This window comes from Dendrobates tinctorius, unplaced genomic scaffold (genome assembly GCF_039654945.1).
Source record: "Dendrobates tinctorius isolate UK_male_01 unplaced genomic scaffold, ASM3965494v1 ptg000030l, whole genome shotgun sequence".
Taxonomy (NCBI): domain Eukaryota; kingdom Metazoa; phylum Chordata; class Amphibia; order Anura; family Dendrobatidae; genus Dendrobates; species Dendrobates tinctorius.
In genome coordinates, this window is record NW_027361698.1 from 12918209 (window position 1) to 12945414 (window position 27206).

General features: G+C 41.4%; 1 protein-coding gene across 2 annotated transcripts in view; it reads right to left on the reverse strand.

Moving 5' to 3' along the window:
• LOC141086129 (bifunctional heparan sulfate N-deacetylase/N-sulfotransferase 3-like) overlaps window positions 1-27206 on the reverse strand; it is a 682308-nt gene that overhangs the window by 79723 nt on the left and 575379 nt on the right. The window contains exon 14 of one of the 2 annotated variants that reach the window (XM_073571869.1): window positions 8510-9462. The exons of the other annotated variant lie outside the window; for it this stretch is intronic. Within the exon in view, the coding sequence (XP_073427970.1) occupies window positions 9343-9462 (120 nt within the window). The 3' untranslated portion in view covers window positions 8510-9342. Of the gene's footprint in view, window positions 1-8509; window positions 9463-27206 lie in introns of those variants that run through there. 2 annotated transcript variants of the gene reach the window in all.

The window sequence follows — 27206 nt, forward strand, 5'->3', positions numbered from 1 at the left end:
GACACACCACTGTACTATGAGGGGCCCAGTGCCAGTACCGACGCCCACGAGTGGGCCCCCCTTGCTTGGGCAGGGCCCCAGCATTTGCAATCTTTACCTCTCCCTGCTCCTCCGCTGTGTAATCTGGGCCGTCAAATCCATACTGTGCCTGACACCGTCTGAGCCTGCCTCCTGATGTATAGACATATATTTTGAATGTGTACGCTATCCATACATGTTATCCGGGGATACGGTACCCTTTCTAACCTTTGTGCAATCACGTGCAATCCATACTGGGCCTAACACCGTCTGAGCCTGCCTCCTGAGACATATATTTTGAATGTGTATGCTATCCATACATGTTATCCGGGGATACGGTACCCTTTCTAACCTTTGTGCAATCACGTGCAATCCATACTGGGCCTAACACCGTCTGAGCCTGCCTCCTGAGACATATATTTTGAATGTGTATGCTATCCATACATGTTATCCGGGGATACGGTACCCTTTCTAACCTTTGTGCAATCACGTGCAATCCATACTGGGCCTAACACCGTCTGAGCCTGCCTCCTGAGACATATATTTTGAATGTGTATGCTATCCATACATGTTATCCGGGGATACTGTACCCTTTCTAACCTTTGTGCAATCACGTGCAATCCATACTGGGCCTAACACCGTCTGAGCCTGCCTCCTGAGACATATATTTTGAATATGTACGCTATCCATACATGTTATCCGGGGATACGGTACCCTTTCTAACCTTTGTGCAATCACGTGCAATCCATACTGGGCCTAACACCGTATGAGCCTGCTTCCTGAGACATATATTTTGAATGTGTACGCTATCCATACATGTTATCCGGGGATACGGTACCCTTTCTAACCTTTGTGCAATCACGTGCAATCCATACTGGGCCTAACACCGTCTGAGCCTGCCTCCTGAGACATATATTTTGAATGTGTATGCTATCCATACATGTTTTGAGGGGATACGGTACCCTTTCTAACCTTTATGCAATCACGTGCAATCCATACTGGGCCTAACACCCTCTGAGCCTTCCTCCTGATGTATAGACATATATTTTGAATGTGTACGCTATCCATACATGTTATCTGGGGATACGGTACCCTTTCTAACCTTTGTGCAATCACGTGCAATCCATACTGGGCCTAACACCGTCTGAGCCTGCCTCCTGATGTATAGACATATATTTTGAATGTGTACGCTATCCATACATGTTATCCGGGGATACGGTACCCTTTCTAACCTTTGTGCAATCACGTGCAATCCATACTGGGCCTAACACCGTCTGAGCCTGCCTCCTGAGACATATATTTTGAATGTGTATGCTATCCATACATGTTATCCGGGGATACGGTACCCTTTCTAACCTTTGTGCAATCACGTGCAATCCATACTGGGCCTAACACCGTCTGAGCCTGCCTCCTGAGACATATATTTTGAATATGTACGCTATCCATACATGTTATCCGGGGATACGGTACCCTTTCTAACCTTTGTGCAATCACGTGCAATCCATACTGGGCCTAACACCGTATGAGCCTGCTTCCTGAGACATATATTTTGAATGTGTATGCTATCCATACATGTTATCCGGGGATACGGTACCCTTTCTAACCTTTGTGCAATCACGTGCAATCCATACTGGGCCTAACACCGTCTGAGCCTGCCTCCTGAGACATATATTTTGAATGTGTATGCTATCCATACATGTTTTCCGGGGATACGGTACCCTTTCTAACCTTTATGCAATCACGTGCAATCCATACTGGGCCTAACACCCTCTGAGCCTTCCTCCTGATGTATAGACATATATTTTGAATGTGTACGCTATCCATACATGTTATCTGGGGATACGGTACCCTTTCTAACCTTTGTGCAATCACGTGCAATCCATACTGGGCCTAACACCGTCTGAGCCTGCCTCCTGAGACATATATTTTGAATGTGTACGCTATCCATACATGTTATCTGGGGATACGGTACCCTTTCTAACCTTTGTGCAATCACGTGCAATCCATACTGGGCCTAACACCGTCTGAGCCTGCCTCCTGATGTATAGACATATATTTTGAATGTGTACGCTATCCATACATGTTATCTGGGGATACGGTACCTTTTCTAACCTTTGTGCAATCACGTGCAATCCATACTGGGCCTAACACCGTCTGAGCCTGCCTCCTGGGACATATATTTTGAATGTGTACGCTATCCATACATGTTATCCGGGGATACGGTACCCTTTCTAACCTTTGTGCAATCACGTGCAATCCATACTGGGCCTAACACCGTCTGAGCCTGCCTCCTGAGACATATATTTTGAATGTGTACGCTATCCATACATGTTATCCGGGGATACGGTACCCTTTCTATCCTTTGTGCAATCACATGCAATCCATACTGGGCCTAACACCGTCTGAGCCTGCCTCCTGAGACATATATTTTGAATGTGTACGCTATCCATACATGTTATCCGGGGATACGGTACCCTTTCTAACCTTTGTGCAATCACGTGCAATCCATACTGGGCCTAACACCGTCTGAGCCTGCCTCCTGAGACATATATTTTGAATGTGTACGCTATCCATTCATGTTATCCGGGGATACGGTACCCTTTCTAACCTTTGTGCAATCACGTGCAATCCATGCTGGGAATAACACCGTCTGAGCCTGCCTCCTGAGACATATATTTTGAATGTGTACGCTATCCATACATGTTATCCGGGGATACGGTACCCTTTCTAACCTTTGTGCAATCACGTGCAATCCATACTGGGCCTAACACCGTCTGAGCCTGCCTCCTGAGACATATATTTTGAATGTGTACGCTATCCATACATGTTATCCGGGGATACGGTACCCTTTCTAACCTTTGTGCAATCACATGCAATCCATACTGGGCCTAACACCGTCTGAGCCTGCCTCCTGAGACATATATTTTGAATGTGTACGCTATCCATACATGTTATCCGGGGATACAGTACCCTTTCTAACCTTTGTGCAATCACGTGCAATCCATACTGGGCCTAACACCGTCTGAGCCTGCCTCCTGAGACATATATTTTGAATGTGTACGCTATCCATACATGTTATCCGGGGATACGGTACCCTTTCTAACCTTTGTGCAATCACGTGCAATCCATACTGGGCCTAACACCATCTGAGCCTGCCTCCTGATGTATAGACATATATTTTGAATGTGTACGCTATCCATACATGTTATCTGGGGATACGGTACCCTTTCTAACCTTTGTGCAATCACGTGCAATCCATACTGGGCCTAACACCGTCTGAGCCTGCCTCCTGAGACATATATTTTGAATGTGTACGCTATCCATACATGTTATCCGGGGATACGGTACCCTTTCTAACCTTTGTGCAATCATGTGCAATCCATACTGGGCCTAACACCGTCTGAGCCTGCCTCCTGATGTATAGACATATATTTTGAATGTGTACGCTATCCATACATGTTATCCGGGGATACGGTACCCTTTCTAACCTTTGTGCAATCACGTGCAATCCATACTGGGCCTAACACCGTCTGAGCCTGCCTCCTGAGACATATATTTTGAATGTGTACGCTATCCATACATGTTATCCTGGGATACGGTACCCTTTCTAACCTTTGTGCAATCACGTGCAATCCATACTGGGCCTAACACCGTCTGAGTCTGCCTCCTGAGACATATATTTTGAATGTGTACGCTATCCATACATGTTATCCGGGGATACGGTACCCTTTCTAACCTTTGTGCAATCACGTGCAATCCATACTGGGCCTAACACCGTCTGAGCCTGCCTCCTGAGACATATATTTTGAATGTGTACGCTATCCATACATGTTATCCGGGGATACGGTACCCTTTCTAACCTTTGTGCAATCACGTGCAATCCATACTGGGCCTAACACCGTCTGAGCCTGCCTCCTGAGACATATATTTTGAATGTGTACGCTATCCATACATGTTATCTGGGGATACGGTACCCTTTCTAACCTTTGTGCAATCACGTGCAATCCATACTGGGCCTAACACCGTCTGAGAATGATAGATGGGGCCCACCATACACTGGAACATTCCAAAGGTGGACATCAGACACTGGAGCAGCATTTACAGGGCCCATTATACACTAGAGCATTAGAAATGGGGCCCATTATGTTTGGAGCATTATTTGGGCCCATAAGACAGTAGAGCTTCATCCATGGGGACCAACATATACTGTAGCATTATGTGGAGCTCATCATATACTGTTTCAAACATTATATGGGACCAATGATTCTGTATGGAGAAATAGATGGGCCTCGTCATGAGATGTAAAAAGTGAGGTATTTTTCATTGTACTATACCGCTATTTCTCTGCCGTATCGGAGCATGATGAGTTGTGGTATGTGTTAAAGGGGCGCTCTTTCGCCCAGGGCACATGAAAACCTGGAGCCAGCCCTCCCCCCCACAGTCTGTAGCCAAATAACCCCCATTTTTCAGTGCGTAACTTGTATTATGAAGTTAATTAAGGTTGACAAGCTTAAGTAAGAAGAATTTAATGCTTTTGGCATTCAAATGGGCACTGTTGGTGTGTTTCCTGTCCTCCTCTCACTGCCGACTTTTATTCCCCATTGACTTACATTGGGTTTCGTGTTTCGGGACGACCCCGACTTTTCCCTATTATCGGACGATCTTTCTCGACCCGACTTTTGGAAAATTCGGGTTTCACGAAACGAAACGCGACCCTAAAAAACCAAAAGTCGCTCAACTCTAATAATATATTTTTTTTTAAATTCTTATCAGTATCATGATTAAAGGGAACCTGTCAGCAGGATTGTGCACAGTAACCTACAGACAGTGTCAGTTCGGCGCCGTTATACTGATTACAATGATACTTGGTGATGAAATCCATCTTGTGGAGCTGTTGCTCCGGGTGGCCTGTGGAGAGTCTTCATGTGGTACTCTGATTAGGTATTCATAATGCAGCCAGCTGACAGGTCACCCGTTCGCGGTGCCTGCGCAGTAGCATCTATCGGTGTACATAGCTGTGATCCAATAGCTGCTATTGCGCAGGCGTCGGCGGCACCATCTTGCTAGACAAGAAAAAAAAAATTCCTCCTCCAAGATGGTGCTGTCAGCGCCTGTACAGTAGCAGCACTTGGTGATAGCTGCTACTGTGCAGGAATGGAGGGGGACATTTTAAATTTTTTTGTTATACACCTCAGGAAAAGCTCAACCACATGTAGTAACTATACAGTAAACATGCGTTTATACTGCAGTGCAGGAGCTACGGCTGGCGCCTGCCTGCAGGAGGGTTTTTTTTTCTTCAACATGTACAGATATCCATTGGTTATTGAGGGATCAGTGGCCTGTCAGCAGTCTGCATTATGAATATATAATCAGAGCACCACAAGAAGACCCCCCACAGGCCGCCACACAGCACGGGTATATTATTAACTCTTAACTGAAAATAAAGATTAAACAACGACAAGACGGATTTCATCAACCAAGGTATCATTGTAATCAGTATAACGGTGCCTACCTGACAGTGTCTGTAGGTTACCGTCCACAATCCTGCTGACAGGTTCCCATTGAACAACTTTTTTGTAATTAAATGCAAATAAAGAATGCTGAGCCAATTCTCAGGGAGTTAAGGAAGATAGATTTAATTTCAAGAGTATCTAGTGTGCAAATATGATACAAAACAATTTCTATGACTGCATAATAATGGATAGAAATCACTTGTCAGAAAACAACTTGTACATTTTAATGATACATAAGAACGGTCACTTTCTTGGGTCGTCCTGCTAAGAATTTTCTTTAAAAGGCTTAAAATGGCATAAAATAGTAAAAAGTCACAAACACCTGCCATTCCTACCCCAGTCTCTATTTTCTTCTCCATCAGTGATGTCCCTGCACAGACATGTGATCAGACTGTAAGCAATTACTGGTTGGAGCGAGTAACCACTATGGCCAGTGATTAGTTGCAGTGGTCACTTTTCTGTGCAAGCAAATGGTCAGGTAAGTATGATTTTTTTATCATATTTTATCATTTTAAGATGTTCACATTTGTTTTACTTAACCGTACAACCCTGTTAAATTGTTTATAAAAAGTGTATTGTCTTGCATAATACTGGCAGTAGAAACACTTCAAGGGGTTGTCCACGTTTGGGGACTATTTTTTCCTTTAATTAAATGCATACATTTTTGGCTAAAAAACAAACATTTTTGTCAGTTGTTTTCATTATAAATGTGTCTAGAGTTTTTTGTGTTATACTGTCTATTGCAGGCTGCGGAATAAACTAACTGAGAGTCTGTCAGTGAGCATATCCTGACAGGAACTCCGATCTGTTTATTTATTAATTCTCAGCCACCTTATGACCACAGACCACATAAAAGTTTTATGTGCAGGGAAACAAAGATGCAGTACAATTAAGGCTAGTTTCACACATCCTGATATTTCCGGTACCGGAAAAAACGGTACCGGAGATATCCGTGTCCATGTGTCAATTTGTCACATTCATGTGGCATCCCTGTGTCCATGTGTACCATCCGTGTGTGATTCATGTGCTGTCCGTATGTTGTCTGTGTGTCCATGTCCACGTATTGAAACAATATGTTTTAATGCTTACCCCATGACTTTTAAAACGCACACGGATGGCACACGAACGGCACACGGATGCCATCCGTGTGCGGTACGTGTTTACATGGACCCATTGACTTGTATGGGTCCATGTCATCCATGCTGTCACTCAACAACAGACATGTCAGCGTGTTTTGCACACGGACACACGGTCCGTGAAAACACGCTGACATCTGCATAGACACATTCATTCGAATGTGTCTACATGTGTCAGTGTCTCCGGTACGTAAGAAAACTGTCACCACATGTACCAGAGACACTGACATGTGAAACAGGCCTAAAACAGCTCAAAAGTTTTAAGGACATCGAATTGAAAACACAATTTTTAGCCCAAAGTACATGCAATTAAAGAGTAACAGTTGTTTAATTAATTTTTTTTTTTTTCATAAATCAATAGCATATTTAAAAGTAAAAAAAAAAACTTTTATAATATATCCTACTATTTCATTCTCAGATTTCTCAATTCACAGGTAACATCTGTCTTCAGTGAATACATATTTTCCCATGACTGAGATCAGAGATGACAGTTAATGCTCACAAAGTTTTAGGAAGGACTGAAAGTATTGTTTCAGGAGAACATGCAGAAAAATGACTGTCTACCACTAGCTCTTCCCTTCTTCCCCAATCCCTCTCCATAGAATTTTAAAAGCACCAACTGCCATCTCCTATCTCCATAGTAGAAAAAATGTGTCTTCAATGAATACAACTTTTACCCATGATTTGAGAGTGAAAGATCAGCCCAGGTGGAGAAAGAAGCAGATTTCTCTGATAAGATATATTACAAAGTTGATTATTTCCATGTGTACTATTGATTTAAGAAATAAAAATTAAAATGACTTTTACTCTATAAGGCTAGTTTCACACTTGCTTTTTTTTGCAGCGCGTTTTTCCCGCAAAAAAACGCATTGAAAAAACGCATACAAAAGCATACAACTGCTGCGTTTTTTTCAAGCATTTTTATGAGCATGCATGAAAAAAACGCAGCGTTTTTATGCGTTTGTATGCGTTTTTAGTGCGTTTTTACCGCGTTTGCGTTTTTTTCCAACATTAGGTGGCCCCTCACACTAACCCAAACCATGACTTTACTAACCCTAACCCTGACCCTAACCCTTAACCCTAACCCTGACCCTAACCCTAACCCTAACCCTGACCCTAACCCTTAACCAAACCATACTTAACCCTAACCCAAACCCTAAACCCTAACTAACCCTAACCCTGACCTTAACCCTGACCCTAACCCTGACCCTAACCCTTAACCAAACCATACTTAACCCTAACCCTGACCCTAACCCTAACCCTAACCCTAACCCTGACCCTAACCCTTAACCAAACCATACTTAACCCTAACCCTGACCCTAACCCTAACCCTAACCCTAACCCTGACCCTAACCCTAACCCTAACCCTAACCCTGACCCTGACCCTAACCCTAACCCTTAACCAAACCATACTTAACCCTAACCCTGACCCTAACCCTGACCCTAACCCTTAACCAAACCATACTTAACCCTAACCCTGACCCTAACCCTGACCCTAACCCTAACCCTAACCCTAACCCTGACCCTAACCCTAACCCTGACCCTAAACCAAACCATACTTAACCCTAACCCTGACCCTAACCCTTAACCAAACCATACTTAACCCTAACCCTGACCCTAACCCTGACCCTAACCCTAACCCTAACCCTAACCCTAACCCTGACCCTAACCCTTAACCAAACCATACTTAACCCTAACCCTGACCCTAACCCTAACCCTAACCCTAACCCTGACCCTAACCCTTAACCAAACCATACTTAACCCTAACCCTGACCCTAACCCTAACCCTAACCCTAACCCTGACCCTAACCCTAGCCCTAAACCCCCTTAACTAACCCTAACTTTACCCAAACCCCTAAATTCCATTGTCTAAACTAATGGTAAAAAAAAAAACGCATGTGCAAAAAAACGCATACATGAGCATGCCAGTGCGCACATATGCGCATCCATAGGCTATAATGGCCAATTTTAGCGCAAAACGTGCGCATACGTGCGCATGCGCTTTTTTGCAGGGCCAAAAAATGCAACATGCTGCGTCTGGAAAATACAAACGCACACCCCAAAAAAACGCAGCGCATGAAAATCGCATACGTGCGCTTACCAGCGCGCAGGTATGCGCACCCATGTTAAATATAGGGGAAAAAACGCATGCGCATGTATGCGTTTTTTTCCAGCGCAAAAAAACGCAAATGTGAAACCAGCCTAAGTAACCCAATTAAATGCTCCACAGAAGTGGACAGTCCCTTGAATGAAATATCCAGTTTGGTATAACAAATGAAGTAGCAGCATTCAACATGCTCGATTAATGTACCCATAGTATCAGCATGTATCATATAGAAAAAACATGTTAATCATCAATATGTGACATAAGTTTTCATTAACATAAAAAAATAGTTCTTGTAAAATTAGATGATCAAATGTCTTATTTACTTTTTAAATGATTCGATAATACCACTAACATTGCATCAACCAGTCATAATCCATGATAGACCTCACGCTGGGCGAGGATGACGACTATCACCTGCCATTGTCCTCCACAAAGCGTGTGATGGAATCCACATGCCGGCATATGGAGAGCAGGGAATGTCTGGTATTCCTCCCAGCCTGTATTTATTACATTGACCACTGCATAAGTGAAGAGATGCTGAACAATGAAAGGTCCGCCGGTCTCTCTGCTATCTGATTTTCTGCAGTTCTTGTCTCAGCCATGAAGGAAGAGGTTGACCAAGTCTGTGTAAAAGTTTTGATAATTCCACGTTGTGATCTTGGTAATAACTTGACAAGAAGGCTCTGCACTGAAATGAAATAATATATGCGTATTAGTTATCACCAAATATACACTAAAGGGGTTATTCGGTGAGAACAAGCATAGGTGATGACGTATTGATGGTGGATCACGCCGATCGGCAGAATAGGGCACTTTTCTCCCTGCATGCTCAACCACTGCTTCACTCATGCCCTATGGGGTTGCTGAGTGCTACACTTGGCTTTTTCCAGTATCTCCATCAAGAATGAATGGAGTAGAGACTGGCCATGCACACGGCCTCTCCTTTCTAATGGGGTTAAAATGTTCCATAGGGGATAGAAATTCCCTGTGTTGTCGATCAGTGCAGGTCCTGGTGGTTGGATTCCACCAATCAATATCAATAAGTTATCACCAACTCCTTGGATTATTTGTACTAGACAACCCCTTTAAGACTGTGCTTCAGTGCAACCCTGGAAATAGACTGAATGAAAAATACCCTAATATTTTGGGTATGTGGGTTATATGTACTCCTGTGTCTACATAGTGACAAGACTACATATACATAATTTCTGTGACCCCTTAACTCCAAAAATACTGTGAATTTAGGAGTATGGAGTGATTTTTCTCAGTTAAATGATACATATCATATGTTAATATTAGATTCTTCATCATATATACAAGATAGCTGTTACCTGAATGTCCATTTGGCCACCTGCTGTTTCTACTGGTTCTACCATAAACATGCATGATCGTCATGGCCGAGCATGCATGTTTGCTTCAAGAGAGGGAAATAAACTGCTGCCAGACACGTCTTTGCCCCAATATCTGACTTACTTTGAAGTCCTCCACATACAAGAATTTCCCAGCTAATTTCTCCTTTACTGAATGGATCTGGGGACTTTTCAATGATATATGGCAGCATAACCTCAGTCCACAGAGAAACCAAATATTTATCACACAAAATAGCTTTCAGCAGCATTAATACGCAGTACTCATCAAAAACTATGTGAACCTGCACAAGAAAAACAAGTGACAGATTCTCCTTAAAAGGAATCTGTTGTTAGATTTTTGCTATCACATCTGAGAGCAGCATAATGTGGAGGCAGAGACCCTGGTTACAGTAATGTATTAATTACTATGTTGTTTCGTGTAGGTTTAATATGATCCCTGATGAAGGAAACCGTGTTTTTTCCGAAACTAGTCAGAAAGGAATTGGTCCACTGTGCTTCCTGTAATCTATCACGTGACCGGTGACATTACAAAGGTCCTGTTGGCTCATCTCACGCCACAGCTTCACATCGTGCACACTGCACACCGGCACGCCGCTGAAAGAGGGGAGCGTGGAGTGTCTGTCACCGGCCGGGACAGCACTCCTGAAGAGCCGTGGTATTAACCCACGTTTATCTGGCAAATTTCAATTTATCTGACTTCACATCAAGATATACAGTGCTCACTACTTTATTGGTCCTCTGGAGTCCAGACATCTGCTCAGATTACACCTTAAGGTAATAGCTTCCTAATCAGGAGCAATTCTATTTATTTGTGTGTATTTTATAGTTCACTACAAGCTAAAGGGGTTCATTATTCAGTGCAAATTTTAATTATTTATTTATTTATATTTTATTGATCACATTGGTGGTGTGTGTTCCTAAATTGCAGCAAGTGTTCCTCTCTTTTTCTACAGCTACTAGCGCCACCTACAGTTTATACTAGATTTTAATATAATCACTGTTTTAACTGCTACAGACCTACCAGTTTTCTAAATGCTTTACTTTGTATAACCCGGCCCCCACCACTGATTGGCTTATCGTGTACACTGTGAATAGGCAGAAAACTGCCATTCAGTGGTGGGGCTAGGATTACATAGGTCTCTTGAGTATGGAAGACATCATGACAGTAGATTTACTAGTTTTCTAGTAATAATCTCCTGCAGATAAAACAGTGATTATATCAAATCTACAAAAAGCAGTTGACTAAGTGACATATCAGTGGAATCAGGGTATCTGCCCCTATATCACGCTGCTCTCAGATTACTTGCCAAAAGCCTGGTAAAAGGTTCCCTTTAGCACAAAAAAATATATTTATTTACTAGTATGGCAAGATCTGCTGTAAACCTGAAAGTGTAATATATGCAAAAGATGCAGAATTTGCTAATAAGGATAATTCTTTGCGTTTTAATCCCAGCCCCCTCTCTTCAGAAATTCACATTGGTCCTGCAAATTACAGTACCTTGTAAAGAGCACATCACTTTGGATTGCAGCCAATGATTGTTAGCTGGGAGATTTCAGACGTTTTATCTACTTTTCTAGTGTAGAGATTGCATCCACTTATAATGAGTATTTGGAGCAGCTCTAATTATTATAATGTGTAAATTAAGCAGATGATTAACTTTAGAAATCAGAATCATAAACCAAAAGCTCAATCATTTCATGCTAAAGATCAACGTTTCATTTAATAAAATGGAAACTACCAGGCAGTAATGTTAGTAGCGTGCAGGGAGAACACTTTTTTTTTTTATTGCAGAACACTTCATTAAAAATGTAGTCGACTCAAATTACCTAAAGGCTTGTGTAAGGCAGGTAATTGTCATGACAGCATTATACATAACACACGGATATAATTATAGAAATGTCTAGATTTTCAACACCCATGGAGAAAGTAACATGAAACAAGACCATTATTGTAACACCACGCTGCTAAGAAAGTTGTTCTGTTTCTTGCTAATTATGTAAATCATGATGAAATTTCACCTACTGAAATATTGGCCCACTCGGAAATAAATTGTGCTGCTTTTAATAGTTGTACTATCATAGTACTTCTTTGATGGTTAACTACTGTATATGTTAAGAGTTTCAAGGTTTGGTTTGGTGAATGTCCTGATGTTCACCAAACATATCAGAACCCCTTTGAATTCAATGGGAGGCAAAACCAAACTCACAGACTTGTCGTCAGGGGAGCCAAAATGCTACCAAAGCAGCTCAAATTAGGGACAGGCATCAGGAAAAGTGGCATGAATTGACCCAGAGTACAACTAGTATGATTGTGCAGCATGGATGCATGGGACAAGGCTTGAACCAGCATTACTAGCTTAAAAAGTGGCTAGTGTAGGCCTGATGTTCTGATAAGTCTGGCAAATTCAGGCAAAACAAATAAAGGAGACCCATCTTGGAGTCCAAACATTTCCAAAAATTAGGGGCAGACACCAATGAAAAGTGGCATCAATTGACCCAGAGTAGAAATTTGATAAGCAGTCAGCAGTCAGCCATGGGCCACGCATAAGATATCAGGATCTAGGTCAGCATTTACAGATTTGAATTGAAGTTTCAATGAGGGTCTGGTGGCTAAGGGAAGCAGTGTACACCTTTTTAGCCGGGAGCCCTGATACCTCATGCAACACCTCCACACTTTTTATTTTTTTTTCAGCCACACTCAGATGGCACAAACTTCAGTTTGAGTACTATATGTAGAAAAATGTAAGAAAAGCAACATGGGTAGTTGACTGATCAATTGTCCCACAGTAGAACTTTTTATAATGACAGAAGCAGTCAGCCATGGCCCATGAACAAGGTAGCAGAGTCTGGACCAGCATTTAGCGCTTTGAATTTAAGTTTACATTAAGAGGAGTTGAGTGAGGGACCGGTGTAAGCCTGCTGTGCTGGGAGCCCTTGTATCATATGCAACAGCTCAAACTGCTCAAGCATAATCAGGTGACACAATTTTCAGCTTTGTAGCTACTACTGTTAGAAACATTTAAGGATAGCAACACAGGTAGTTGACTGAAAGTAAGTGCAAGCCTGCCAGTCTGGGAGACCTACTGCTATAGGCAACACACATGAAGGAGACTCAACTTTGGAGTCCAAACACTTAAAAAATTATTGCCACACACCACTAATGTGGCATCAATTTTGCCAAAGAAGAAATAGTATAATGGGACTCTGACACTCCTTCCACAAAAGGCAACCGAAAAGATGGAGATCCAACTTGGTGTCTCCACATTTCCAAAAATTATTGCCATACATCAATAAAATGGTATCAATTTCCCCGGAGTAGAAATAGTATATTGGGGCTCTGACACTCCTTCTACTACAGGAAACCCGACAGATGAGTCTCTGCATTTAAAAAAAATTGTTTGTAACATCAGCAGCAGTAGCAACAGCCGGCACAGAAGCCATGACAAAAGTGTCACAGGCTGCAATAACGTGAGATCAATGTAGCACACTAAAAACTACACCATCGTCTAGTCTTCCAATCTGAGATAAAAGTCATTGGAAAATCCATAACTTGTTCATCTTGATGAAAGTTATGCAGTCTACACTTTCAGGGAACAGCCGGATGCGCTTATCCATCAGGACACCACCAGCAGTGCTGAAGACACCTTCTAAGAGTATGCTGGCTACCGGGCATGACAAAACCTCCAAGGTGTGACAGGTGAGGTCAGGCCACTCTTCCATTTTTGAAGACAAAGATGCAAAAGGGTCCAAACTAAACATGATGGCATTGATATTGAGCTCAAGATGCTCCTGCACTATCCTCTCCAGTAGTTCACAACGTATCAGACTTGTATTTGTTCTGCTGGTGCTCAGGCTGATCTTAAAAATGTGTGAAATGACTCACAGAAATTGCTTCTGCCACTTACAATGCTTCTGTTGCTGCTAATGCTTTTGCGATGATGGCTTGACATTCCCGGGGTTGGAAGTCTATAACTGCGATGCACACGATGTGTCTCACTGATGTCTTGGGGAAAGCCACTCTTAGGCTACTTTCACACTTGCGTTTTTTTTGCTGCGCGTTTTTTGCGCACACAAACACATGAAAAAAATGCATCATGCGTTTGTGGGCGTTGTTTTGTGGGTTTTGGTGCATTTTTTTAAAAAGCATGCTTTTTTTGCGCATTACAATGCGCACGTATGCGCACCCATAGACTTTAATGGGTGTTTTGCTGTAAAAAAAGCGCATTGCGTGTGCATGCGTTTTTTGGGGGCAAGGCGGACGCACAAAAAATGCAACAGGATGCATTTTGTGCGCCCGAGCACACACTGCAAAAAAACGCATGCGCATACAAACGCGTACGTGCGCATATGTATGCGCACATATGCACACCCATGTTAAAGTATAGTGGAAAAAACGCATGCGTTTTTGCGCTAAAAAGCAGCGCAAAAAAACGCAAGTGTGAAACCAGCCTTAAGATTGTATACAAGAGTGTTTTGATACTAAAGCGCGAGCACATCCCTTTGCAGGGGAAAAAGCTCCTAGCAAAACTTACTCTTGTACCATGGATCTAACAGAGTAGCAACCCAGTAATCAGGACTATTTCTAATCCTAAGAATACGGGCATTATGTGGCAGATAGTGCAGCAAGAAGTTGCTCATGTGTCAGCATTTCCACGAGGTTCAAGTCCATAGTGTGTTGGTGGCTGAGTAACACTCAAGCTTGCTTCCTATGTCCCCTCCCACCAACAACAGACAATTAAGAGGGGATCATTATCCTCTTCATCTCGCCCCATCACCTCTTCCTCCTCATCCTTCTCCATTTGTTCCTTGACTCCTGCACCTTCATTAGCAGTTTGTCTGGAACCATGAGCCCCCTCGATCGCTGCAATCCACCCTTACATGGCACCTGCCTGTGCTTTGACAGTCTGGAACTTAGAGATATTTCTGTCCCTTCAGCATGCTCCTCTGCTTCCATCTCTTCCTCTAGGACCACCACCTTCCACCTTCTCCCGCAGACTATACAAAGTGTGCTCCAGCATGTAGATGACTGGAATAGCAATGCTGATGATGGCATGTTGTGCATCCATCACCTCAGACTCCTCAATTTGATCCTAAGCTCCTGCATCTTCACTAACAGTTTGTCTGGTACTATGAGCCCCCTTATTCGCTGTAAGCCAACCACACATGGTACCCGCCTATGTGATGACAGTCCAGAAATTTGAGATATTGTTAGCCCTTCCGCATGTTCTACTGCTTCCAACTCTAGTTCTGGGACCACCACCTCCTCTCACAATCCTTCATCTGTACCCATTTTGCAAGCGTGGCTTGCACCACGTCTGTACTGCATTGGCCCAGGCTATGCAAAAGGACATTCTGCACTAGATCCCGTAGCTGCTGCCACAGTCATTGGTGCCACAGTCGCTCTCGCATGTGTAGATTGAAATTCCACAGTGCCGGCACATCACATATCAAACAGTTAAGCGGTAGGCCGAAAGACCTCTGTAGAAATGCAAGACGATGACCTGCGGGGTGCAAAAGGTGGAAGTGAGTACCCAGCGTCCATGCTATCTTAAGCAGCAAATCCAGACCAGGATAGTGGTGGAAAAATTGCTGTACCACCAGATTATGAATGTGATCCATGTAAGGCACGTGTGTTAGATTGCCCAGCATAGGGCTGCCACCAGTTTCACACAGTTATCATACACAGTCTTCCTTGGATACAGCAATTGCTCAAACTCAGCCTGGATAGGTGTCCTCAACTCTTAAGCTGTGTGACTGCAATCAACATGGCATATTAACGTAAAAACTGCCTGATTGCAGTGAGCCATCACTGTGCAGCACGGACGTGGAAGGGATTCTCTCTGCACTGTTGAGACATGTGTCTCATTAAGGTGGATGCCCTAGAGGAGGTGGAGGAGGCTGAAGCAGTGGAAGAAGTGTTAGATACAGAGGTTTGTTCCAGAAGCCTTGGGAATTCCAGGAGCAGCCACTTTCCTGCCAGCCCCCAACAGCCAGCAAAGTCACCCAGTGCCCAGTCAGCAAGATGTTACAGCCCTGGCAATGTTTACTCGTCCAGGTGTCAGTGGTGAAAAGAAACCCGGCAGACAGATTTTTTTAAGGAACAGCTAATGTTGTCTGCAACATGCTGTTGTAGTGCAGGCACAACTTTCTTAGACAAGTAATGGTGATTGGGCAACTGGTACTGGGGGCCTGCAATGGCCATCAGCTTTTGCAAACTGTCTGCATCCACAAGGCGGAAAGGCAACATTTCCGTGGCCAACAGATTAGAGATAGTGGAGTTCAAGCTCTTAGCTTTGTCATGTGCAGGAGGAAACATTCTTTTATGTGACCACAACTAAGGTACCGAGGGCTGGCTGCTGTGCTGAGAGGGTAAAGTACGGAGAACAGAACAAACTATTCTACTGTGAGTGAGGTGCAGGCGGCGGTGTTATGATAGATTGAAAAAGTTGTGGTGTGCTCAGTGAAACAAAAGCAACAGGCATCTACACTTCTGTAACAACTGACAGGCTCTCACTCACTGAGACTGAAGGGACCACTGAGTCCTTGTCAATTACAGGATAAGATGTCGCTACATTATTAATACATTTATCCTGACCATTGATGGCACTGAACTATATATGTCATTAAAATGTTGTAGACATTTATTAATTTATTTTTCATGTGACATCACACTGGTCAGCATACTAGACTTCCCATGGTCCATATTTCCAACAGCCTTACAGTCCTTATGGAAAGATGCAATGGCACATATTACATAAATTAGATTTCTGAACATGGGACATCAATAGAAAGATTCATTCATTGAAGTTGTAAAGTAATTTTTATAAAGCAATTGGCATCCACTTTTTTAGGGGTTCTGGCCTCCTCTGGATCAACACTGTGACAGCATAGATTGGACATGTTTATTTTCTCAATCCTCATGCACATTGGGTAGTTGGGGCTAAGTGATCATCTATCCAACAGCTATCTCCTCTGACTTCCCAATACACAGGAATTCTTGGCTCAGCTGAACGTTCCTGTGTTGCCAATGAAATAGCTGCTGCCCCACTTCTCTGTTGGTGTCTTATTTTGCAAAAGCAAAAGGATCAGCTATTGAAATTCAAACAGGCAGTTTCCCTCCCCTGACATTATACGTAGATACATTAGACTGTCTGACGATCCTTCCGATATCGATGGGTGAGGACAACTTTAATCTAAAGCAAATGAGGGCCTTTACTTTAGAATGTAAACTGCTGACTTTTTGTGCTTCTATAGAGGTTTACCTATATGATTTCACAGATAGAAATAAGCGAACCCAAATTTCAAAGGTTGGGGTTAGTACTGGACACCCAGTGAGAGAGAGACACAATTTGGAAGCCCCCTAGCCCTTACTGTGACCATTTTACAGCATCAAAACTTGGGTCCCTTATGACTTCTTTGGGATTCAGGTTCAGCTTCGAGTTCGAGTACAGTTTTGGTAACTGAGCCAAAAGCTGGACTAAAGTTTGGTCGAAACAGACGAATTCAAATATACACGGTCCGCTCATCCCTAATCATAGATAATTTACACACAGCTTGAAAACTTTTTTTTTGCATAGGGCCACATTATGAACTATCTGACCAACTTTTGGCCAGTGTTTCTGCAAGTTAGCAGTTCTCCAGCATTCTTCATAGACAATTATAAAATAGATATGGATACTGCAGCAAAAAGTCCCATGTTACAGCTATTGAAAAAAATGTGAATTTACATATAGCTTTACCAGCCAGCAGAAAAAAATGAAATGATTTTGAACATTTTATCAGAGGATCTCCTGTGAAAAGTAAAAGAACTGAGGTTGAATAATTTTACAGGACTGAAAAAAAGATTTCCTATACCATTTACCTGAATGAAGTTGAGGAGGACACAACCCTGGCACACTTTTACTACTCTTTCTGTGAAAAAGCAAGATCTTTCAAATTTTAAAGCCTCTTTATTATTTCTATGGTAAATTGTATTATCAGCAGTGTCTTGGTCATAAAATTAACAATTATTGCTAGGATTTTTTTAGAATAGTCATTTTAAGAGTTGTGCAGGGAGCGCTGTCACTTTTTATGACTATCAATTAGAACAGCCTTATGACACTTATGATTGATTCTCACAATATACATTAAATGTACAATAATTGACCAATTAAAAAAACGAATATTTACTCAAAGTCTTTTGTTTGGCCTTGTCATACTTTCTTTGGCAGACAGGAGCAACAAATGGGTAAAGAAATTTTGGGAGACTTCATTTTTCTAGTTATTCAGAAAGTGACAGATTATGTTCACACTTGCAATTTAGGGCTCGATTATGATTTATTTAAAGCTTTAAAGTACCTTTGATGACAAAAAATACTGTAGTCTACAGTGTCATTCTTATTCTCTAAAAAGCCCAACAGCATGTAGGTTTGACTAAATTGTTACCTCTGCATTCCTTATAACCAAAGCTGCATTTACATGTTGGGTTTGGAAAATTTACGAATGTTTGATTGTTTGGCATATTACTACTAAAATATTTTCTAGTAATTTTTATCATTAAATTTAAATAGGACTTTTCACCGGTTTTAGCATGTTAAATCAGACAGATCATGTGATAGTGGCTGCAGAGCTGAATCAAGTGTATTTTCTATCTTTTTATTTATCATCTTAATTGAAGAGATATTAGCTTGTAAAATATCATCTCTTATTAGTGATAAGTAAATTGTTCGGATGCTCGGTACTCAAATCGAGAGATTTGGACTGCTCGGGTGCTTATTTCGAATGCCAAGAACAATGCATTCCAATGAAGCATACAAGCATTTTTGGGTCAGACATTTATTTGACAGCCAAGGTGGGGGACGTAGAAAAAGAGTGATTGAGAGACCTGAGCACCGTGTGATCCTCGGTACTGCTCGGTACTCAATCGAACACCCAAATGCTCAAATGAGTATCGAGCAGTGGCTAGCACGATCATCCATCAATAATTCTTAATTTCAGCCAAGATTTGTCTCTGAGGGCATGTACTTTTTTCCATGAGGAGAAAAAAAAAAGAACATGGCCCTAGCTATGGTCAGAACCAGCTTTCTCTATGTTAGAAATGAAATTACACACAGCCCTGATATCCTGACTGTTCTCACTGCTGGCATCTGCTCTGATTATAAACGGGGGAGGGGAGTAGTCCAGAGCTGTCTATCATTACAGAAAAACATTCAGCTCGCCTCTCATGGCACTGTCAGCCCTTCTCTACTGTCCCTTCTCCCACACTGACAATGCTGTGGGTTGAGAGCTGCAAATGAAGAGATGTTTGTAATGATACAGTGCTCTACTTGTATTTACAGTAGGTGCTGGCAGTGAGAGCAGTGAGGAGAGCAGGGCTTTGTGTTAGTTCAAGTCTCAAACAAAGAAAGCCGAGTCTGACCATCTCTGTGGCGCGATATTTTTTTCCCTGCATGAAGCCTCATGTTTATGATTGGTCAATGTAATGCAGAGGGAAAAGTACACGCCCCTAAAGATGAATCTCTGCTAACAGTTGAAGGAGAAATTAGAAAAAAACTTTTACAAGCTAGTATATATGCAACAGAAATGAGAAATTATAACATAAAAAGTAAATTTTATTTACAGCTGTGCTCAAAAGTTTATATACCCCAGCAGAATTTTTGCTTTCTTGGCCTTTTTGCAGAGAATATGAATGATAACACCAAAACTTTTATTCCACTCATGGTTAGTGGTTGGTTGAAGCCATTTATTGTGAAACTACTGTGTTTTCACTTTTCAAATCATAATGACAACCCAAAACATTCAAATGACCCTGACCGTGGTGATTTTGGCCTGATAACATGCACTGAAGTTGACACAAATGGGTTTGAATGGCTGCTAAAGGTGACATCCTCACCTGTGACCTGTTTGCTTGTAATCAGTGTGTGTGCATAAAAGCTGAGAGAGTTTCTGGGATCCATACAAACTCTTACTTCTTTCATCCAGCCACTGATGTTTCTGGAATGTGAGTCATGGGGAAAGCAAAAGAATTGTTGATGGATCTACGGGAAAAGGTAGTTGAACTGTATAAAACAGGAAAGGGATTTAAAAAGATATCCAAGCAACTGATAATGCCAGTCGCATTCAAACTGCAATTAACAAATGGAAAATCAGGGGCTCTGTAAAAACAAATCCACAGTCAGGTAGACCAACAAAAATTTCATCCACAACTGCCAGGAAAATTGTTTGGGATGCAAAGAAAAACCCACAAATAACATCAACTGAAATACTGGACTCTCTGAAAATTAGCGGTGTGGCTGTTACAAGATGCACAATAAGGAGGCACTTGAAGAAAAATGGGCTACACGGTCGAGTCACCAAAAGAAAGCCATAATGCACTAATGCCACAAAGTATCTCACATGCAATATGCAAAACAACAAAGAGACAAGCCTCAAAACTTCTGGAACAAGGTTATTTGGAGTGATGAGACCAAAATTGAACTTTTTGGCCACAACCATAAACATTAAATTTGGAGAGACGTCAACAAGGCCTATGATGAAAGGAGCACCATTCTTACTGTAAAGCACGGAGGTAGATCACTAATGTTTTGGAGATGTGTGAGCTACAAAAGGCACAGGAAGCTTGGTCAAAGTTGAAGAAAAGATGAAGGCAGCACGTTATCAGCAAATACTGGAGGCAAATTTGCAATTATCAGCCCGGAAGCTGCGCATGGGACCTACTTGGATGTTCCAACATGACAACGATCCAAAACACAAGGCCAAGTCGACCTGTCATTGGCTACAGCAGAACAAAGTGAAGGTTCTGGAGTGGCCATCTCAGTCTCCTGACCTCAATATCATTGAGCCACTCTGGGATGATCTCAAGCACGCAGGTCATGCTAGACAGCCCAGGAACTTACAGGAGCTATAGGCTTTTTGCCAAGAAGAGTGGGCAGCTTTACCATCTGAGAAAATAAAGAACCTCATCCACAAATACTACAAAACACTTAAAGCTGTTATTGATGCTATAGGGGGCAATACACATTATTAAGATATGGGTTATTTGAACTTTTGATCAGAGTCATTTGGATGTTTTGGGTTGTCATTATGATTTAAAAAGATAGAACACAGTAGTTTGATAATAAATGACTTCACCCAACCAATAACCATGAGTGGAGAAAAAGTTTTGATGTTATCATTCATATTCTCTGAAAAAAGGCCAAGAAAGCAAAAATTCTGCCAGGGTATGTAAACTTTTGAGCACAACTGTAGCTCTGTAGATACTTCATGATGTGCCCATCTTAACATACTGAAACTGGTTGAAGGTCCTTTTTAATGGAAACTTGTACACAGACTCATTCTTCCTATACATAAATTAAGAGAGAAAAAAAACAAGAAATTCTGTTATCACATTAATCTCAACAAAACCTGGAAGAAGCTTTAATTTGCATACCAAAACCCACAGTCGGGCTACATACAGTATTTATTGTCTGCCGCAAGGTGGACTGCTCCATGCATTTGTTTTTAAGCACTGTTTTACCTACCTTTGTGAGTATAATGAATCCCTTTTCACTGCTTATCCAGTCTTGTGGATATACATTAAACTCTATTTTATAGGTTTAGTTGCCTAGTCTCGTGGATTTATGCACGGAATTGTGATGTTTACCTGCTGTTTTACTATGGATTTTACACTGGACAGATTACTTTGGAAACCAAGGACTCTATTCACATTATCCTTTATCTGTATTAGGCTACTTTCACACTAGCGTGTCCTGGAGCTGCGGAGGGATGCGCACGACCACCGTGAAGCTCCGCCCACTGCTGCACCTCCTCCGGTCAGCTCCGCCTATGGGCGCATGATGCTGCATGCAACCTGCGTACCCTATCTTTAACATTGTTGCATTTTGGTGTGCACAGTGCACTGTCAAAAGGATGCATGCGCCAGCAAACGTATACCTGTGCACGGGCTGAGTACCCAATGATAAAGATAGGGTACACAGGTTGCATGCAGCATCATGCGCCCATAGCCGGAGCTGACTGGAGGAGGCGCGGCAGGGGGCGGAGCTTCACGGTCGGCCATGCGCATCAAACCGCCTTAGTGAGCACTCCTATTTCTGCCCAATGTTGAAGCATTATGTTCTTGTTTTGTAATTTATAAATTAGCTGAGACCTGAATATCAAGCTGAGCAAGAATGGAAGCCACCCGAATGACACTTCTCACCATGTCTATCTATCTTTATAAAAGATAAAAGTGTTTTCATTAAAACTTTGCAGTGTTTCAGGCTAAAACATAGCACTCTCTGGAAAGAGTTTTTAATGCTCTCAGGTAATGCAGCATAAATTTGAAGACAAGTTCCTTTTACAATATATACACAGCGAGCCTGCAACATTTAACTTTAAATGATAATTAAAGTTTTTAAAGTCTGGACAATCAATTTAAGGCAAAACTTAGCAATAATTGTATTTATTATATGTACAGTATATTTCTAACTTTACAGCTTATTTCTTCCTATTTTGTATGCAAGACACAAATCAGAATTGCAAAGAATTGCAAATTATAAGAGTAGAATCAAAAACATGTTGTACGACTAAAAATATAGGTTTTGAAATCTTCACATCCACTTTGTGTCTCTGAACATTTCAAGTATTGCTCAATCTGTAGCTTTTTAAATTAACACCTATAAGACTTTACCTTCCAAGCTGACTCATAATATCTGGGACAGGGTGGCCTGCTTCTATGTCTAACTTATGTGCTTCTAGAGTGTATTCGTGTAAGCAATCCTTAGTGATTTCTGGGTGTTAATGGCTGCGACCATCACTTTAAAAAAAGATATATAAGGTGAAAATGCAACAGAAAGTTTTCATTCCTAGTGTTAAGTATACAGCTACTGGTTCTTATGAAGAAACATACAATATGCACCTTTCAGCGTAATATTTAAGGCAAACACTTTCAAACATCTGTCTTTGGTGACATATATCCCCAATCAGTAATAGATACAGGGAATATACATATTTTCTTTTGTACAAAAACTTGACTTTTAAAGTATTTTTTTATTTTTAATGAAATTATAAAAGGGATTTCCTCATTCGACCACCTTAAGAAAATACATCCACCTTGAATTTATGAGCAACCAAAAAACCCCGAAACCAGCAGTTATCACAGTCAAAAACTAACGGCAACTAGCAGTAAATTTGTCTGTTTTCACCAATTTTCCAGGGAAAATTGATTTGCACAGCAGTTATTTTCCACAAATTGAGTGTCCCTTATTATGGTCTGATGTCTCTCCAGGTTCCAAAGCATAATAAACATAAAATATTAAAAAATAAAAAAAAACCTCACCACTCACCTTTCTGACCCCTCCACACCTCACCGTCATTAACCTGGTTCTTGTACATCTTCTTTATCATTGCCACTCACGTTGCAACGGTTCTGTGCAAGCACGTGAAAGGACACAATGTCAAGACACCACAACATGTGCTGTGACCTTGCGAGCGCATGCGCAAAAATATCCCAGCCCTCATCAGTGCTGTAAGTCATGGCTTAGCATGAAGAGACCTGGGGATTTAGTACTCGGTGGTGGGGATAACAAGATTGGACGAGGACCGCACAGGTGACAGTGGGGAGTGGAGGGACTTGAGATGTTTACAGTAAGATGAGTCAAAGTATTTTTTTTCTCATTTTGATGGCCCTTTACGGCTCTTTGGTAGTTGGAACATTCCAGGTTAATAACCATCGGCCAGTCTCATCCCTTAAAGGGTGATGAGGGATTAAGAATGATTGTGGAAAATGTGCAGTCATTAATTTTACAGGTGAATACCATAACTATCTGCCATACCTTAACTATTTTCATTTATATGGGCTGCTACACAACACTCGTGCAAAAAATGGCAGAATGTATTATATGACCATGTCTAAAAGTACAAGGCAAAATTTTCACTTTTCTGTTTTTTCTATATCTGAGTAATAGAGGACACCTTCTATGAAGTTCATATAACATTATAGGTTAGGAGTTGTCATAATAGGATAGAATAAATGTATCTAATGTCAGCAAAAATAGACAATCAGGATTCCTTCAGAATATACTGTAGCTTTAAAGGGAGTCTCGTCATCCATGCTGACATTATGGACTATGCAGATAGCCTTGTAAAGGATGTAGCCTCAATAAAGATTGCACATTTAGCTTTCTAATCACTGCTTCTAAATTGCAGAAATCCATACATACAGTGCAGTGGCATGTAAGTGGTAAGTGTGGGTGCCTCTTGTCTGTTATTGTGAACAGTTAAGCAAGTTGAAGATTAATTGATCTCTAAAAGGTCTAAAGTTAAAGATGACACTGTTAGAATTTTAGTGTATATATATATATTTCTTTCATCTTTAATATTTTAAAAATTACAAAAAGTAAAATGGGCTGATGCAAAAGTTTAGGCACCCTGCATAGTTAGCACCTACTAGAATCCCTTTTTGTAAGTATCACAGTTTACAAATGCTAGCCAGCCAAGTGTCGTTCACTTCTTGTTTGAGGGATTTTCATTCATTCTTCCTCCTTGTGAAATTACTCCAGTTCTGTCAGATTCCTGGGTCATCTTCAATGCACTGCTATTTTGAGGTGTAGCCATATATTTTCATTGATGTTCAGATCAGGGGACTGTGAGGGCCATTGTAAAACCTTCATCTTGCGCCTTTTGAGGTTGTTTATTGTGAATTTTGACATATGTTTAGGATCATAGTAGCATAGTAACATAGTTTTGAAGGCTGAAGGAATACCTTATGTCCATCTAGTTCAGCCTATTTTTAGTGCAGCTGTTCTGCATTGTTGATCCTGGGGAAGGCAAAAAAACCACAGAGTAGAAGCCAATTTTCTCCATAGGGAAAAAAATTCCTTCCCCTAAGCTGGGTCAACCATCTACCTATAATATTCTGTTATTCGTAACCTTCTATACTGTTACTCACAAGAAAAGCATCCATTCCTTTCTTAAATTCATTCAGTGAGTTGGCCATCACCACTTCCTCAGGAAGAGATTTCCAGAGCCTCACTGCTCTTACCGTGAAGAACCCTCTTCCATGCTGGTGCAGACATTGTCTTTCCTCCAAACGAAGAGAATGCCCCCTTGTTCTTGTCACAGTCCTTGGTACAAACGGTTCATTATCCATTTGTAGAAACCATCCTATTTTCAACTTTTGTTGAAATTTCATTGAATCCATTTTTCCCTCTACCAGTGAAATGTTCCCTGTGCCATTGGCAGCAACACAACCTCAAAGCATGACTGGTCCATGTTTAATGGTTGGGGAGATGTTCTTTTCCTGAAATTCTGCGCCATTTTTTTCTCCCCACATACCTTTGATCATTGTGGCCAATGAGTTCTATTTTATCCTCATCAGTCCACATTACTTATTTCCAAAATGCATCAGGCTTGTTTAGATTTTCTTTTGCATACTTCTGAAACTGAATTTTATGGTGAGAACGCAGAAAAAGTTTTTCTGATGACTCTTACATGAAGGCAATATTTGTGCAGGTGTCCCTGAAAAGTACAACGATGTACCGCAACTCCAGAATCTGTAAACATTTATGAACATCTTTTGCAGTCAAACAAGGGGTTCTGATTTGCCTTTCTAGAAATCCTACGAGCAGCTCTCAGCTCTCACTGAGATTTTACTTGGCCTTCCAGACCTTATCTTTACCTCCACTGTTCCTGTTAACTGCTATTTCTTAATTACATTTCAAAATGAGGAAAGGACAACCTGAAAATGCTTTGCTATCTTCTTATAGCCTTCTGCTGCTTTGTGGGCCTCCACCTCCACCATTTTCCTTTTCAGAGTGCTAGGCAGCTGCTTAGAAAATCCATGGCCTTTTCAAACAATGATAGCGAACAAGCCATAACCCTAATAGGCTAAAAACCTTGGTCAAAGTTATTTCAGAATGCAAGTCTCCCAGGGTTCCCTAACCTTTGCATCAATCCATTTTCCTTTTTGAATTTTTAAAAATGTAAAAAATGACATATATATATATAAATTTCTACATTTCTTGTTTTTTTTTCTATCAAGATGGGGTACAGAGTGTACATTAATGAGAAAAAAATGAATTTTTTTGAATTTACCAAATGGCTGCAATGAAACAAAGAGTGAAAAATTGAAAGGGGCCTGAATACGTTCCGCACCCAGTGTGTACACACACACACTGGGTGCGGAACGTATTCAGGCCCCTTTCAATTTTTCACTCTTTGTTTCATTGCAGCCATTTGGTAAATTCAAAAAAGTTCATTTTTTTCTCATTAATGTACACTCTGTACCCCATCTTGATAGAAAAAAAAACAAGAAATGTAGAAATTTTTGCAAATTTATTAAAAAAGAAAAACTGAAATATAACATGTTCATAAGTATTCAGACACTTTGCTCAGACACACATATTTAAGTCTCATGCTGTCCATTTCTTTTTGTGATACTCCTTGAGATGGTTCTACCCCTTCATTGGAATACAGCTGTGTTTAATTAAACTGATAGGACTTGATTTGTAAAGGCACACACCTTTCTATATAAGACTTCACAGCTCACAGTGTATGTGAGACCAAATGATAATTATGAGGTCAAAGGAACTGGCCAAGGAGCTCAGAGACAGAATTGGGGCAAGGCACAGATCTGGCCAAGGTTATAAAAGAATTTCTGCAGTACTCAAGGTTCCTAAAAGCTCAGTGGCCTCCATAATCCATAAATGGAAGAAGTTTGGGACCACCAGAAGTCTTCCTCGACCTGGCCGTCCAGCCAAACTGAGCAATAGTGAGAGAAGAGCCTTGGTGAGAGAGGTAAAGAAGAACCCCAAGATCACTGTGGTTGAGCTCCACAGATGCAGTGGAGAGATGGGACAAAGTTCCACAAAGTCAACTATCACTGCAGCCCTCCACCAGTCAGGCCTTTTTCTGGCAAAGTGGCCCAACGGAAGCCTCTCCTCAGTGTCAGACACGTGAAAGCCCGCGTAAAGTTTGCTAAAAAAAATACAGAAAGGATTCCCAGACTATGAGAAATAAGATTCTCTGGTCTGATGAGATGAAGATAGAACTTTTTGGTGATAATTATAAGTGGTATGTGTGGAGAAAACCAGGCACTGCTCATCAC